This window comes from Hydra vulgaris, chromosome 14 (assembly GCF_038396675.1).
Source record: "Hydra vulgaris chromosome 14, alternate assembly HydraT2T_AEP".
NCBI lineage: Eukaryota > Metazoa > Cnidaria > Hydrozoa > Anthoathecata > Hydridae > Hydra > Hydra vulgaris.
The window spans coordinates 24787501-24805935 of NC_088933.1; the positions used below are offsets into that span (position 1 = coordinate 24787501).

The 18435-nt window shown below is 26.7% G+C and overlaps 1 protein-coding gene across 2 annotated transcripts in view; it reads left to right on the plus strand.

Annotated features, from left to right (window-relative positions):
* Positions 1 to 18435, plus strand: part of LOC100204584 (transmembrane protein 209) — a 56811-nt gene that overhangs the window by 2183 nt on the left and 36193 nt on the right. For both annotated transcript variants that reach the window (XM_065818328.1, XM_065818329.1), the window contains exons 3-4: positions 461 to 595; positions 8835 to 8954. In XM_065818328.1, coding sequence (XP_065674400.1) covers positions 461 to 595; positions 8835 to 8954 — 255 coding nt within the window. The remainder of the gene's footprint in view (positions 1 to 460; positions 596 to 8834; positions 8955 to 18435) is intronic.

Genomic DNA, 18435 nt, shown 5'->3' on the forward strand with positions numbered 1-18435 from the left:
ATATTCAAAATTTAAAAAACTTTTTTTTTTGTCATAACCCTCCATTGTACCTCTCCTATCTCCAAAAGTTTAATACGAATATATTTTCAAAAAAATATGAAACTTTTTTTTTTTTTAACTTTCATGTATTAAAGTGTAAGTTTTAAGTTGAGAAATAATGCAGGATTTTGTTTATATTTTTTTCTTTATTATATTGGAGCACTCTACAAAAAAATTATTTTAAAGATTTTTTGTATTTTTTTTTTGTAAGTTTTATAAAAACTAAAGTTTGCAGGTTCTTGCATTATTGTGTTTTGGTTAATTTTTGACTACAAAATTTGATACAGTAATATATACAGAGTAATATATAATTTAAAATAAAAATATATTTAAATGAAATTAATGAAATCTTTTTTAATGATATTATAATTGGCTTTTTGATAATAATTTGCTGTTATTTTGTCTTTTTGTTGAATTTTAGATTATGGCTTTCTGTTTTTCTGTGTTTGGAATACATTGATAAACTTTTTATTATTCTGTTCACTATCATGGAGCAAGTTATCTGTTCAAATGAATGTTTACCAAAAGAAGCTTCTTGGTATTCGGTTTGAGCATGGTATAATGTTAACTTTATTTATTATGCTTTTTAAAATAATTTTTATTTATTAAATGAATTCCAAATATTAAATTGTTATTATAATATGTTTTTTTTAAAAACTAGCCATAAATGACTAATTAACTGTTGTATCATTAAATGTCTAATATCTTAGTAAATACAGTAAAAGTAATAGTAGTAATATAGATGTTGTAGGGTGTTGAATCATGCAAAGCATTTATGATTATATATGTATCATGACAGCCTACACTACTCTTTTTCGTATATATTCATCTGCATGTACTACATTCAAATCATTCTGAAAATAAATGATTTCTAAAACAAAAATCAACAAATTATTACAACATTGCTGTTATTATGTAACACAAACGTATTATTACCATGAAAAATAAAATATTGTTACATAGCAAAAAAAAATTAAGATAAGAATCTCTAAAAATGATTTGTAGAGATAGAGAATGGAATCTCTAAAAATGATTTGTAGAGGATGGAATCAGAAGTAAGAAAGTAGCTAACACAATAAAGAGAAGCAACCTTAGCAGATGTTACCTTAGCAACTGATTGAATATATGGTTTCCATGAGAAGTCAGTAGTGAACAATAATCCAAGAAGATGTAAAGAAGAGAAAAGTGAGTGGGTTGCCATTCATCAATATACGAGTGTCTGTTAGAATGTCTTATGTTAGCAAAAAAGAAGGTTATTACATGTAAAAACCTGTTGTTGTTTTTTTTAATTCTGGTTCACTCCACTAGACTGCAAGCAACTACTATTGAATTGGGAGTTACTAGAAAAAAAGAATAAAGTTAAAGAGCAAGGAAGTGGTTGACAGAAGATTTGAAAAAAACTAGACAAATAAAATTTTTTAGAGCATGCAGGGACAGATACAGTAAATGAATGAGATTTTGCTGAATGGCGAGTTAAGCGAGAATGAGGTTTATTTGATGGAACTAGAGTTGATAGCATATTTGAGCAGCGACCATAATAGTATTTGTAGAAAAGAGTAAAAGAGGCAATTTCACAACAATTGGAGAGAGGCTTGGCAGATAGCGGGTCCAACTAGGTTTACATTGCGTTTTTAGACCTTGCCTAGAGACCCAAATAGGACAGCAATATTCCATACAGGGGCGAATAAACGATTTGTAGAGATAGAGAATGGAATCATGAGTAAGAAAATGGCAAGCACAATAAAGAGAAGCAGCCTTAGCAGATCTTACCTTACCAATTGATTCAATATATGGTTTCCATGAGAATTTAGTAGTGAACAAAAATCCAAGAAAAAGTAAAGAAGAAGACTCAGTGAAAGGGTTACCATTCATCAATAAGAATGTTTATTGTTAGTAATGTTACTAGTAAGCAAAGTTATTTCTAACTTAATTGTATTGAATTTAATTTCTTTTCCTAAATATTGGCTAATCATCCATAAAGTTAATTTCAAATCATGAAAATTTGTAAAATTAAAACCATATTCAACACTTAAATAAACATAAAAAAAACAAAATGGTAGAATACCAACAAACAGGAGAACTTTAGAAATAAAATTAAAAAAAAAAAGAATATAGTAAAAAGTAGATACCAATCAAAATATTTGAAGTCTTTAAGTTCAAAAGGTAAATTAAATGGAGAAAGCTGATTTTGTGAAACATATACCTGTTTACCACCTGTACAAACAGCTATTTTAAACAGCTTAAATGTTATTCATTTCTATCATCATGTTGCCAATCTCAATTTGATCAGCACTTAAGTTTCAATCTCTCACAATAGGCATTTAGGCACTTCATCATTAGTTGACAATGAATTCACATTACTCGATCTTAAAATGACATGGTTTAGCTTGCACTAATGTTGCATTTCAAAACATTCTTTAAAAGGATCTTCATTTTTGACAAGTATTATTATACCATATAAGTATTATTATATATTAGCTTTTGGGAAAATTCTTCTCATTATAAAGCTTCCCAGGAAGCGCACGTGCATTCAGGCTTCTTGTTTGTCCACAGACAATTTTAAAATTTGTCTTTTAAATGTTTTTACTAAACTTAACTGTCTTTATCAATCCACAGGAAAATGAGAAAACTGTATATTAAACTTTTAAATTTTCTTTTTTTAATTATAAAATTTTTAGTTTATTCAATTAAGATTTGATTTTTCATTACAATTTGTTTCCTTATTTTAGTATTTTTTTTCTTTTTTTCAGTAGATAAGTAAAGCTTTTTGAAAGCCTTTGAAACTTAAAAGATGCAAACTGCTGTGGTCAGTGTGTCTAAATAAGTGTGGCTGCATGTGCTTCCTAAGAAGGCTTGCATCATGTACTCTCATATTTTCAGTTAATGCTAACTCCTCTTAAATCAAAACATGAAAATAGAAAGAATACAAGAAACAAATAAAATAGAATAACCAGTAAAATAGAATAAAAATATTTTTTGCTTTTTTTTTTTTTTTAATTTTTCTATTTAAAATTTAACGTTCGTTTTGCAAGTATTTTTTAGTTACTTCATTTAGAATTTAAATAAAACGTTTGTTTTTCTGTTTTTATTTTATTTATTTTGTGAATAGAATCAAACATTTTTTTTTTTTAACTATTTTTCGAATTCTTTTAATTAGAATTTAAATAGCACATTTATTTTTCTGTTTTTATTTTAATTGTTTTGTTTAAGATTTACATGAAACATTATTTATTTTTTTTACCATTTTTATTTTATTTTTTTTACCATTTTTATTTTAATTATTTTATCTAGATTTATTTTAATTATTTTATCTAGATTTTAATCTAGATAAAATAATTAAAATGTTTGTTTTGACAGGTTTTTTTACATTTGTTTTATCTAGTATTTATTAGGGACTTTCATACCGGGTGGGTTTGGCGTGTGAGATTTCGGTGCCATCTTTATAGGGGATAAATGAATCAAACCGTTTTAACAAAATATTATTTAAACTTTTTCTTTTTATAATAAAAAAAAATGGATGATACTTCAAATTAAAAAAAAATGATTGTATAAAATGGCTTATTGACCATGGCTTATCTACAAGTAGCACTTTACACAAGTTATGTGTCAGAATAAATAAATTTAAACTGTATCCTTCCATAACTCAAAAACTAAAAAGAAAAGCAGAAAGGCGTGTTGTGTTCGTAACTTGAACTGAATCCTACATGCATCCCACCTTTAATTACTCCTTGGAATAGTGACAATTCATTGTACCCTTCTATAACTCAATCTATATTTAAAAGTATGTTTTAAATGAAAGAGAAGGCAGACAAAAACAAAAAGGATATTCTTTTTTAATGAGCAGAAAAATTGTGAGTGTTAAAGCTTTAATGGATTTTAGTTCACCTAATATGTTGTTTGTAAGAGGACTCATCAAAAAATCTCGCAGAGAATAAATTCCTCCTGCAGCAATGTTATTTATAAATAACATTCCACAGAAATCTTATTGTGAATGTCCAGTTTGTGAGTGGGCTATGTTGCCATGTTCTTGCATTATTGTTATTTCTAAAACACTTGCATAAAATTAAGGAAAAAATATTATCACTTTCATGTACTGAACAACTTCAAAAATGGCATTGTTTGATTAAGAAAGGTTTAATTCCTATGAATCTGCTCTGCCAAATTAAAACTTACTTCAGCACATCGTACTTCTAAAAAAATAGATAAAAATTTGCACAATGAAAGAATTGTTGTAACTGACCCAGAAAATTCAAGAGATATTCTAAAAATAAAGAGCAATATAAAGTCTAAAATAAGATACAAAAATTCCTTTCAAATATTATATATAAATCAAAATTACAATGCTGACCTTGTTTCTTCTGGTCTTAAAAAGTTAGTCACAATAAAGTATAATATAAATTGTGTAATGGAATAGCATTAAAAAATTAATGCTATTTCTAAAAATAATTTAGATATTGATCTCTACAAAATCTACTTAAAAAAATACTGTTCTTAAAGCAAATATTAATAATAACAATATATCTGCAAGCAATGAAAACAATAGTATTCAACAATATTTAGAGGAAAAATTATAGAAATAAATATTAATGTTCAGAACATGTACACTACTAATCCTATTAAAAAATATTTAGCAAAACACAGATTCATGGCTAAACATAAAAAAACAACTAAATAACTGGTAGTCGACTTCCAGCATTGTTAGGCGTATATGGTAAAAATTTTTTTTTTAATTCCCGTTGTGGCCACTGCTTTGAAAAAAAGGCATTGATATTTTTTCAAAACTAGTCTTTATCAAATGCTATGCCATGTGGTTTAAGGCATTAGGACTTAAACCATATGAGTCATCTTCTTTACCAAAGATGACTCATATAGTTTAAGTCCTAATGCCTTGGGTGCTCCAAACTTGTTACTTATATAACAAAAGACAGAGGAGAAGATTCAATAGAACTTATTTAAATCACCTGCCTATTTTATTCAAACACAACTTCAAATGGTATGTACACAATCAAACTACTGCTTTCTCATGCTCTATTATCCTAAATCACAATCTGCAAAGTACTTTCCAGAAAAATAACATTTTGTGGGATGTAGTAAAATGTTTAATAAACAGTATTCTTTTAAACACCGCGATATCAGACTGGCTACATAAAAAGTAAAAATTATTTGCAACTTTAGAAAAGAAAAACCTTTGTTGAATTCCTAACTTTAAAAGTATTAAATTGCTATGCACCCATATTAATAAATTGATATGTTAATATCCTATAGTGAATTTTAGTACAACATTAAGAAATTAAAAAAGTTGATATATTTTGGTCTTTTGACAAAAAAAAATTAGCACTCTATAAATAATATAAGGGGTGTCCACTTTGCAAAAAAGTTATAAAACTACCCAAATTGAATTTTTTTTTTCCATTCTAGTGTTTGTGTACAATGTAAAAAAATATTAATAAAATAACAGTTTTTACTTCTAAGAAAATGACATTTTTTAAATTAAAAATGAAAAAAAAAAGTTCTACAAGGTTGTTTTTATTTTCTTTCAAGCTCTTTCTTTCAAGTTTTTATTTTATTTTTAAAATTATTTTTGTTAGTTATAAAATTATTATTTTTGATTATTTAAGATCAAGGGTTTTGAAATGGCTTTAGAAAGGTTTTTAAAATCTGTTAAAATACTTTTTTACATAGTACACAAACATGTTTACATAGTACACAAACAGTAAGACAAAAATTAAATTTGGCCAGTTTTAAAAGTTTTTTGCATAGTGGATATCCAATTTTGAATAATGGAGCAAGGGTTAAATTAAGCAATCATGATTTGCGATATCTGAAAAAATATCTGGTCTTCAAAATTTTAATTTATGCAAAACCGTGTACTAATAGTGTTATTACTTTTATAACGCACTTATAACTTTTATAATTAATTCTTTGTTTAAACAACATAAGTAATCCCAAATTTTAATTGAAGTATCTAAAAAAAATATAGTCGATAGTCAAATAATCCTAAAAGCTTCAGGAACTGAAACAAAAAGGTGCTTAATAAGAAATGTTTAGTATTTCTAAAATGTTACTAATGGTTCATAAAATGGGCATTCACATTAAAATCAACCAATAAAATTTTTTAATTGGTAGATTTTAAAAATTTATGTGCGTTTTTATGGACCATTAGTAATATTTTTCGAAATGATAAACTTTATAAAAAGTTTATCATTTCGTATTTTGAATTTTTGTTCCAGTACTTATTAGTTTAAGTTCCTAACACTTTTAATTTTATTTGAATATCCACTCTTTTTTTCTAGATGCTTCTACGTCAATTAAAATTTGGAATTACTTCAATTCAAGTTTGGAATTTGTTTGAACAAAAAATGATTTATAAAAGTTATTAATGCGTTATTAATTTATTATTTTTAAATTAAATGAATGAATTATAAAAGTTATAAATGCATTATTAATTTATTATTATTTTGATTAAATTTCTACTTCAATTAAAATTTGGAATTAATTCAATTAAAATTTGGAGTTTGTTTGAACAAAGGATGAATTATAAAAGTTACAAATGCATTATAAAAGTAATAACACTATTATAGTTTTATCACTTTTATAATGCAGTTAGTGGCTAGAGTGTTATTACTTTTGCAGTCATAAGTTTATTGTTTTATTTTTTATTTTCCTTTTCGCTAACAAGTTTAAGTTAATTTGCATTAAATCATTATTTTTGCCACCCCTCCCTATCATTCTTTTGTACAATGCAGATTTTTTTAAAGACCTATTCTACCTCTGTATGTACATACAAAATCAAGTCTCGTAAAATTAAAAACATTAAAAAACCAAACTTTTTTTGTTTGAAGCTTGCTTTCATTCCTCTTAGATGTTTAATACACGGGAGAGGATGTTTATTAATTTTCTGAAATTTTTTCCTTCCAACACAAGCTTATTAAGTTTATTATTTTTTACTTATTATCAACAAAAAAATGACATCTCAATACTAATATATATATATATATATATATATATATATATATATATATATATATATATATATATATATATATATATATATATATATATATATATATACATATAGAACTCTTATATGTTGTCAGAAAGTTTTTTCCATATTTTGTTGACAAAAAGTAAAAATTAAAATGCAAGACGGGAATTTTTTTTTTTATTAATTGATAGGCTGCCTGCCCCAACCAAACCCTCAGTCGATGTAGCAGCACTCCCTTGCAGATCAAGCTAAAAGATAGTAGATGTAGCAGCACTCCGTTGCGGGTCAGGCTATTGGTCAGTCAATATAGCAGCACTCCCTTGCGAGTCAGGCTATTTGTCAGTCAATGTAGCAGCACTCCCTTGCGAGTCAGGCTATAAGATCGTTGATGTAGCAACACTCCGCGCATGATTTACAGTAAAAAATAAATAAAAATAAAAACATTTTATTAAAAAAAATTAAAATAAAAACATTGTTTATATTGTTAAAAACATTCAGAATGTTTTAAAAACATTCAGAATGTTTTTAACATGTAATTAAAAGTGATGTATGTGTTGGCGTAAGAATCGTTTTTTTCGTTTATATATGTCGTTTCGTTTATATATTTCGTTTATATATATCATTTCGTTTATATATTTTGTTTCGTTTATATATATATATATATATATATATATATATATATATATATATATATATATATATATATATATATATATATATATATATATATATAATTTCATTAAAAATATAAAATAATTGACTAAGTAAATCATTTTAAAAATCTATATTCATTAAAAACACCTTAAAAATAACCTAAGCAAACTAGCCATTTTGTTTATTTATCCCCTATGAAAAAGTCATACACGGGAACCACACTCTGTGAAAGTCCGTAATTCAAGGTTCTCTTTTCGCTGTTTTTATTTTAATTTATATAACTGAAAAAGATGAATTACTTAATTACTTACTCGTGATGAATTACTTAATTACTTACTCGATGAATTACTTAATTACTTACTCGATTGATGAATTACTTAATTACTTACTCGATTGATTAGATGAATTACTTAATTACTTACTCGATGAAGATGAAGATGAATTACTTAATTACTTACGATGAATTACTTAATTACTTACGAATGAATTACTTAATTACTTACGATGAAGATGAAGATGAATTACTTAATTACTTACGATGAAGATGAATTACTTAATTACTTACTCGATTAATTACTTACTCGTGCATGCCAACCTAAAAATGACCATCACTTTTTCGAAGTTAAAATGGCCAGCACTTTTTGGCATTAAATTTTAAGCAGAGAAAGCTGAACAGTAAAAGTGGATTTCATGAGTCACCTTTCATATTATATAGAATATCAGGTGTCAGAAAGGAAAAATATCCTTAAATATGTTAAAATTACTAATGCTTTTGAATATTACTATTTGAAAAAGTTAATCTTAAAAATATGAAAAAAATGTTAAAAACCAAAACTTGAAAATATTTTCACAAGGGTTTTCTTTTTGTTAATGTTCACATTAACAAAAAGAAAACATTACGATATTTCAAAATTTAGTTAAATTTGTATGATATTAAATGGTAACCAGTAAATTGTAAAAAATATATTTTGATTTGTTTCATTAATCTCATTTTTAATTAACTTTTTAGTAATAATTATTATATTTTATATAATTTACTTTCTTTTTTTTTTAGTTATTATATCATATATTGTAATTATTATATCATATATTGTTTACAATTTTTTTTTTTAGTTATAATTGTTATACCTTATGTAGTTGACTATTTTTTTTTTAGAAAATTTAGTTCATATTACAGACGAGATAACTAATTCAAACCAAAAAAAAGCACCTGAGCCCTCATCTCTGTCATATCCTATAAGAAGAACTCCTCCTCGTCCTTTACGATCGTCTCCTGGTAAAAACTTACAATTTTTTAGATTCATTAAATATAGTTTGACTTAAATAGTCATTAAAAAATATTTAATAAATGTTGTTATTGTTATTATTATTTTGATAATGCTTTTGTTTTATTTTAGATTAAATTACATAAAATACTTGATGTACATTAAATTATAAAGTTTACACTTTATGAAAAATGCTTTTATGAGATACGTAATGTTAAGTTTGGTTTTATTAATGATACTATTTATATATTTCCAAAAGTTTCTAGAACCTATGTTTTGAATAAAAGAATAAATTTAGTAATCTGAAAACAATTGACCTAAAAAGCATTATTTTGTATAAATTTCTTGAAATGGTAAAAAAGTACTTGCTCTCAGGAGAGTTGTTCTGGTGAAAATAAAATGAAAAATATTATTAAAATTAGAAATGGTAGCCACACAAGAAAAAAAACTGAAAAAAATGGAAAGCTTTTATTTTTATAGAAACTTCCATGTCTAAAGGAATCCAGGAGATGATATTGTAGACACAATTTTTTCAGCAGAAAAACAAAAGATATCAGACCTGTTATGAAGAAAATCACAAACGAAGTTTAATACTTAAGATAGTTGCAAGAAGTGTGATGATAGAGTGAATCTAATAAGAAATAGAAAAATTCTGAGATAAAAAACTAATTTAAATTTTTATCAAAATGAAATTTTTTAACTCTTTCCTACATTTTTTTTCCATATAGTACACATGTTTTTTAATCTCATAAATTGTTATACTTTAATTTTATCAATTTGATTAAAAAATGCGATTGATAAAATTAGGTAAAGATACAGGTGAAGAAATAACATTGATAAAAGTAGATTAACGAAAAAGTCAGCTCACTCAATTCAGACTTTTTAGATGGTGGAACAAACAAAACACTTTCCAAGTTATAAAATTTTCTACAGGTTTATATGTATAAAAAATCTTGAGTAAACCTCTATATAATCCTATTCCTTTAAAACCACTTTTGTTGAAAGTTGAGTTTAATTAAAAGATTTTTTAAAAAATGCAAGATGTAGACCATCGACTAATGCTAATGTAGGCCATCGACTAATTTTTTCTTTCTGTTTTAAAACTGTTAGGCAAAAGCATTTTGGTACTGATAAGGGCAAAAAGTCTTTGAACAATGTCTTTAGTTTCAGATATTTGGTTCAAACCACAGCTTTCTATAATAACAGGCCTTGACATCGGGCAAAGCGCTATAAAAACTGAAGGTCGATTGATGTATATTTTCATATAAGGTAGGGCATAATGGTAGTCTATGTTACATATTACATATCTCTAATAAAAAGATTTTTTTGTATTGAGTGGTAATTCTTTTGTGGTAAAATATTAGAATATATTCTGCATTGTTTTTTTGTGGTTTTAAATTTATACTTAGCTGCTATGAACTGAAACTGAGTAACACAAAATGCTCTGCATAAAAGGCCAGTAGCACTTTAAAAAAGTAAAAAGTAAAATATTTTTGCATGAATTTTTGTTGGTATTTTTCATTTTTCCTTTTTTTTTAGTTATGTTTCTCTAAGCAAAAAAAAATACAATTATCTTTCTAATATATATATATATATATATATATATATATATATATATATATATATATATATATATATATATATATATATATATATATATATATAGTTATATACATTGTTATGGTTCTGTCTGTTATTAATATTATTTAATATTACATTAATATTCTTAATGAAATTTGAAATACAAAAAATATAATTATCTTGTAACAATTTTTTGGTTTTCCTTTTATATTTCCGTATTTATTAGAGATTTTTATTAGGAAACATAGACTACCATTACACCTTACCTTATGTAAAAATATATCAATAAAAAAAATACAGTTTCAGTTTTTACGATGATATAAATATACTTATACAGTGGAAAAGTGTTCAGAAGAATGTTTATCAAAAGTAAAACATGGAGGTGGTTTTATCACTGTTTGGGGATGTTTTGGTGGAGAAAATGTTGGAAAGCTGTTCAGAATTGAAAGAATAATGACAAAAGAAATTTATAAAGGCATTTTAAAACATTAAGTACTGCCATCTGGTGAGATATTCTTTGCGAATCAGTATTTTTTTTTTTGCATGATAATGATCCAAAACATACCAGCAAGCTCTGCAAAAGCTATTTAGAAGATTTTCAACACCGGGAAAAATAATGGAATTGCTACCGCAATCACCAGATCTTAATCAGATAGAGTTGCTGTGGGAAGAACTTGGCAGGAAGGTGTGAGAAGAGCAGTCATCTTCTATAAATAACCTTTGGCACATATTGTAAGTGAAATGGAACGCAATACAACCTGAGACACTTCGTAAATTAATTAATGGATGCCAAAGATCTGTCCAGCTGTAATAAAAAATAAAGGTGGTTATTAAATATTATTAACTATAATTTTTCAAAAAAATTATTTTTTGATAAAATATAGTTAATAATATTTAGTGTTTGTAAATAATAAGAGAATGAATTAAACTTGAAAAAGTTCACTTGTTAACTTATTTTTAAAAATTTAGTACCAGGTCCAAACTTTCCGTTGATATATATATATATATATATATATATATATATATATATATATATATATATATATATATATATATATATATTAGACAATCCCATAGATTTTTTTTTTGACAACCAATTTTTATGCAGAGTGACTAATGAGCGGCATAGGCGTCATATATAAATTAAAAAAAGTTTTTTTTAAATTTTTTCTTGATAGAAGTATTCCCGCCAATTGTTCAAAGTTGCATTTTTTATGATTTAGGACTAAATATAGAGCAATTTCCAAGCATTGGCGCGAATAAATTCTGATGTCAAATCCAGTAAATTTGTTCAATAATATTTTCTTAATGTGTTTCTGTACCAAAAAAAACACTGTGCTTATTAATTTAAGAAATATGTTATATCTTTCACTGATTATGATAGATAAATTAACACTTAGGCTATTGTAAAGTGATTTTTTGTTGTTCTTTGAGCTTCTTCCAAGTCATACGATAAACTTTATGATTTTAACCTCATTTTGGTATCAAATGATGATTTTTATAAAAATACTGTTAACTAGAGCCTTAGATCAAACAAATCCAAATCCAAAATGATTTTCTTAAAAGATTGAGTAAAGGACTTTCGATCTTTTATTGTAAACTAAACTAGATCAAAATGTATCAATGGGATTCAAAAATATGTATACATTTTTTTTACTGTGGTTGTTTTAGGTGCTCCAAGAAGACCTAATGGTTGCATCATAGAGCACCGCAGAAGAGCATTTAACTTGGAAGTTTACACTTGCTTCATGTCGATAAAAAACCTAGAGTAGGCATCAAATAACAGATTAGTGAAGGATCCAGCATTTTTTGGTGTTTGAGATAACTAACAAGCACAGCACAAACTCCAAACATTTGTATGTTTACACTTATTTTAAACAATGATGCTTTGCAAAATATTGCAATGATTGGAGACTGGGAACAAAAAAAACACTACAATTTTATCACCCTGCCCCAAACGTGAGAGAACAAGTTGATGAAATAATTTTTTTGCTATTCTTAACTAAGTTTATATTCATTGATAAATTTAAAGTTTCATTGTTTTATCTCTCAGCATTTATAAATTATAACCATATAAAGTTTAAACCCCTCTCAATTTGAGGGGGTTAAAAATTTTATATGGTCATAATAGGGTTTGTAATCCCATGCTATATTTAAAATATCGGGATTTCGGGATTACATTTACCTATTCCCGGGATCCCGGGATTTTGAAATACCTGTTTTTGAAAGATTTTAACATATTATTTTAGAAAAATTTTAAGGAAATTAATAAGACATTTAAACTATGTTTAGAAAAAACTTACAAATTTCAAGGAAGTTCTTTGGTTTGTTAATATTATACATACTTAATTATTAAATTATAAAGACGTTGTTTTTGTAGATATAATATACGTATGCAATTATTTTTGATTATTCTTAAAATACGTTTTGAGGAAGCAGAGCACATCCAAAGTTTCATCCCCCAGACGAATTAGCATCCCGACGGCAAAGGGCCTCAACTGTTGCTTTTACTGGAAGTAGCGCATTAATGATAGCAGATACAGTTTTAAGCTCAATATTAGATAAAGCCAAAGATTCAACTTCTGGTAGACTTATGTCTATTAATGCCTTTTGTATACAATTTTTTAATAAATAGAAATGAAGTTGAAGCATTAACAAAAGACTATTCCATCTTGTCTTGCAGTCTTTAATTAGAGCTATTTGTTTCCCAAATTCAGCCGCAACATACTTTTGCAAGATATCGTTTTTTTTTGGTGATCGTCTGAACATTACTATTACTTTTCGTACCTTTTTGATCACTGGACCACAATTTACCTCAGTAACATCAAATTTGTTTCCTCGATGCCAATTATGACTAGCATCAAGATCAACCAGTTTATCGTTGTCAGAAAAATCATCATCTTCGCAAGAGTTACTCTCTGAAAAATCGTCTTCTATATCTGATTGTTCGTCTTCGTCGAATTGCTGATCTATTTCTCTTTCTATATCCTGCTTTTGATATAGTACTTCAATAACGGCCAGTTGCACACCATGGGCAAAACATAACTGTTGATTTACAGGTAATATTCTCCCACTTTTTTCATCACACTTCCTCCGTCAGTCATAATACCAACAATATCTTTTCTCAAATCAAGTCCATGTTGTGCAAGCTTTTGTTCTAATAGCTCAATACACTTATCTGCAGACATTGATCCCGTTATACGAATTAAGCCTAAGCTCCAGAACTGACAATTTCGTGCATGTAAATTAATATTCATGTAGCAACGGTTACGCAATGATGTTCATTCATCAAAAGATAAAGAAAATCTTTCTCCTACACCGAATTCAGGTTTTTTTTTGCTAGCTATTTCAGTAATAAAAAAACTCCTTATTTTTTTGCTGTAATCTACAACCATTTTACGCACAGTGTTGACTGTTGTGGGTAAACTTTTGAATCCTGTAGCTATAAGACCTGCACGTATATCACTAGAACGGCATATCACGAACGAAATCCCATCAATGGCTGTTAATCGTGCAAGTGTAGCAGGAAGTGATTTTTCTTCTCGCTCCAATTTTTACAATTTTTTTGCAGTCAGTAGACTTACACATTGCTGTTTGCCCTTTTTCTTCTCTTAAAAAATGTTTCCAAACAGCAGAATTACTTTTTTTGTCATATTCCATGTACGAAGCCATTATAATTTTAGAAAATTTACTGTTCAAAAAACCAGCATTTTTATTTTTTATTAAAACTTGTACTTTAAAATAGTCACAAACAGATAACGTCTATTCGAGATAAAAATTGTCAGAAACTTGAATAAATGCGACTAAGCACCAAAAATTTTTAAGAATGTAATTGCAATCCAATTTCAATTGTTATAACAACTTTAATCCAATTATTCAAAAACATAACTGCAAGAATTTCGAAATTGTTAAGTTCGAATTTTAATGCAATCGAACAAAAAAAATAATTTAATTTAAAAATTTTCAACTGAAAACGATTTCAAAAAAAATCCCGGTATTAAATGCTTAATCCCGGGATTGTTAAAAACCGGGGAATCCCGGGATTTCGGGATCCCAGAATCCCGGGATTTCGGGATCCCAGAATCCCGGGATTTCGGGATCCCAGAATCCCGGTATTCCCAACCCTAGGTCATAATTTTTGAGCGCTTAGAAATTGTAAAACAATACTTAAAGTTTATCGATGAATATAAATTTAGTTAAGAATAACAAAAAAATTATTTCATCAACTGATTGCTCTCACTTTGAGGCAGGTGGATAAAATAAAGCTCTTTTGTTCCCAGCTTCCAATCATTGCAACTTTTTAAGAAGCATTATTATTTGACGTAAGTATAAACATACAAATGTTTGGATTTCTCTGCATGTTAGCTATCTCAAAAACCAAAAAATGCTGGGTCCGTCACTGCCACAGACCTCTTGTTTCTGAAGCAAATTTGCTTCAGAATTCTGCCTTTAAATGCTGCAAATGTACAATAAATATTTATATACATACAGATTTTTATTCTTTTAAATATTAGATGTTGGATTGAATATTAATCACATAAAAGGAGCATGTTGAAAAAATTAAGAAAGTAGTCTACAGAATCTTCTGAAATAGGTGAAAAATCCAAATTTTTCTTCACAAAAACCTATTTTATAAATTGTTGGCATATAAAAAATGTTTTTGATTTCCTTATAAACATTTTTCAGACGCTGAAAAAACAATAAAGTCTAAACACAAAAAAATATTTCTCATTTAGTAGTGTTACTAACTTAACCGAAAAAAAAAATGTACGATTCAAATATCAAATAACTACAACTATTAGATTATATGTAAATGAAAACAAAAATATTTATAAAAATTTAAATTTTAACTTAGCATGATAAGATAATCTTCAGTTACTAAGCATTTTTCAATAGCTGCTTTTTGTGAAGGATTTAAGTTCAAATAAATATTACTTAGTTCAGAATTTTGAACAGATTCAGCTCTAAAACCAAAATGTTGTATAATTTAAAGTAGAACTTTGTCAATTATTATTTTTCAACTATTTTTATTAAATTATTATTCAGTAGTTTTAAGCTAAAACTTTCATAAAAATCTGGAGCATCCAAACTGTAAAAGTTTACAAGATGGCTCTTAATCAAAAAATAAATAAAAAGAGTTTTAACTTTAAAATTATTTTATCATTATTTAACTTTTTATTAAATAAGAAATTTTAAGAAATATTAAGAAATTTAATTTAAGACTTTTTCGTCTTGTTTTTTTCCTTGAACATCAGTCCTTTGGAATTCGCTTCATCTCATTTTCCTAATTCATATAGTTTTGCATATCTATACTTGTTTTTACAAAAGGATTTATTAAAAATGAATTTGTGCTGACAATGCATTAAGGTTGATATTTGAATCGTACATTTTTAGTAAATTAAAGTTAAATAAAATTAAACAAAATTCAAGTTATTAGAAATAACTTTTATTCAAGATGTATGAAAGTAATTTAAATTGCGTCCTAAATTATTAAACTTCTTACTTAATTATTATTCCAAAAGTTTTTCTCATTTAGTCTTGACGCTAGAATTTCTGAAGCTTTTTTTGATAGGCCCAAATCCTGTGCCAAATCATTCAATTATGGCTAATCAAATTCCTTGAGCTGAATTGTAATGTTCAAAAGCTGCATTATTCCAGTCACTGTCTTCTCGAACTAGAAAATGGAAACATTCAGCTTAAGGCAAATATCTCAAGAAAATATGTAAAAAAAAAAAACATTTAAATGTGCTTTTAAGGTTCAGAGTTTGCAGTTATAGAGTCAAAATTCAAGTTATTAGAACCATTCTATAACGAGAAAGCAAGAAAGCAGTCGCCGTAGCTAGCTACTTAATAATAATTACATTTCTTGTTTTAGGAAACAAATATCTTGCCATGCAATTTATTTTTTAAAAACAAAAAATATATTTCTCGTTTTGAAAAATAAATTTCTTAAACTATGGTCAATAGATTTATGATTTTGCTATATGTTCTGATGAGTTTTTAGCAACTTTGAAAGATTTTAAAAGTTTTGGAATTCATTGTTATCAAAAAGTCTAAGGGGCTCTCATTCATAGACATTTTTTCAAATTATGACCTAGAATATCAAAAATTAACCAGTAGTCTGGTGAAATATAAAACTCAAGACTTAGTAATTGGTCTTTATCAATAAAAACTGCTTTCGGAAGGATTTCAGCATTGATTCTATCCGTTTTTACATCTTTTCGGACCTCCCTTTGTTTTTGAATACAGAACTTTTTGCCATTTTTATATTATGGTCTTGGTCAAAAGATGCTAACGTCAGTACCAAACACCTCTATGGTTTTACCATAATTTGAATTTCATCTTTGCAGCAGGCTCAATATAAATCTGCCAATAGTCTTGTTGAACCTAAAAGTGTAAATCAAAAATAATGCAATGTAAATAAAGTTAGGTTTAAACCGACACTGCTAAAAACTTATTACATTTAATTTTGACAAGATAAAATCAAAATGCTATTTCTATTGATTTCATTATTATATTTTTACTGATTTTAAGAAAAGTCTGTCATTGGAAAAAAACATAGGTTTAGAGTTATTTTCTTTGTATTTTACATCTGATTTTAAACTGTTTTGCAAACTATTGTTTTTAAACAACTTGTTACTTTATGATAAATTATTCTCAAATAATAAGACTAAAATATCAAAACTTATAAAAGTTTTACTTTAAAAATTGCAGAATTAGAAAATTCGCAGGTCAAAAACCGTAAGGCCCTGGAGAGAAATGTAGGCAGCCATTCTATTGATCTCTTTGAGTATTTTATTACTCAGAATAAAAACCTGCCTGATTTTAGAGAAATACAACTGAATTTCATGAAATTCAAGGCGTGTGACAGCTCCATATTTGTTAATTTTCACAATGACCTGATTTTGTTCTGCAATTTTCAATAATCTCTGCACTTCTCAAAAGTCTTAATGTAAATAATTTTAAAATTAGAAGCTTATATATTTTGTTTTTACAAAAAGGTATTTTAAAGTGAAGTAGTTTTATCTTTATCTATTTTTTAACCTTTTATGGTTTTATGATATAAATAGTTTATTCTCCGTCTTAACAACTTTATTAACGGCAACAGCTATATGAAGTTTTATGACATGATGGCAGGAGGTTAACAAGAATAATGGTCGACCAGAAAACTTAGCTAATCTTGTAAAAACCTCTTTTAAATAGCCAGGACTTGAAGTGGGTAAACTTATGAGAGCAAAGGCATCTAACAAATTTCTAATTGCTGTGTATTGGGCCTCAACGCTTTTGCGTTTAAAAACCATGTTTTTTTAATTTCATAATGAATTTGTGCATTTTGAAAATATCACCAACTAACGAAAATAATGTTAATAAATATGCACACAATCGGTAAATATAAAAAACCTTCCATTCACTGCTTGATTTCCAAAATCCAGAGAATAGTGCTTAAAAAACTATATCATTTGTATTATTTTAGCTATCTCATTAAAAAAATCATAGAAATAAAATATTTAAACACCTAAATGACCAAGATCTTTTCGTAAATCTCTAAGAATATCATGAACAACATTTTCAGGCAGATCATGATTTTTCTTGATATCAAATATTGTATCAGTAGAGACTACTTTATTTTTTTGGAGCTTTGGTTTTAGTTCGGCAGGTAGGAGTGATCCTCCTAAAATTAAAATAAAATATCGCAGAAAGTCATTATAAATAAATAAGAAAATAAATAAAAATCTACCAGTGGATAATTGTAACGAATTTTCATCCTTAACTTGAAACTTTAAAACAGTTGAGGTTATTTGCTCTGACATTTTTTCATCCTTGGAAAGAATATAGTTCTTAGCATTTTGAACAGCTGATGTTCTCGTGCATGGGTGCCTAATGCCTTTTTCAACTAGTTGAAAACAATCT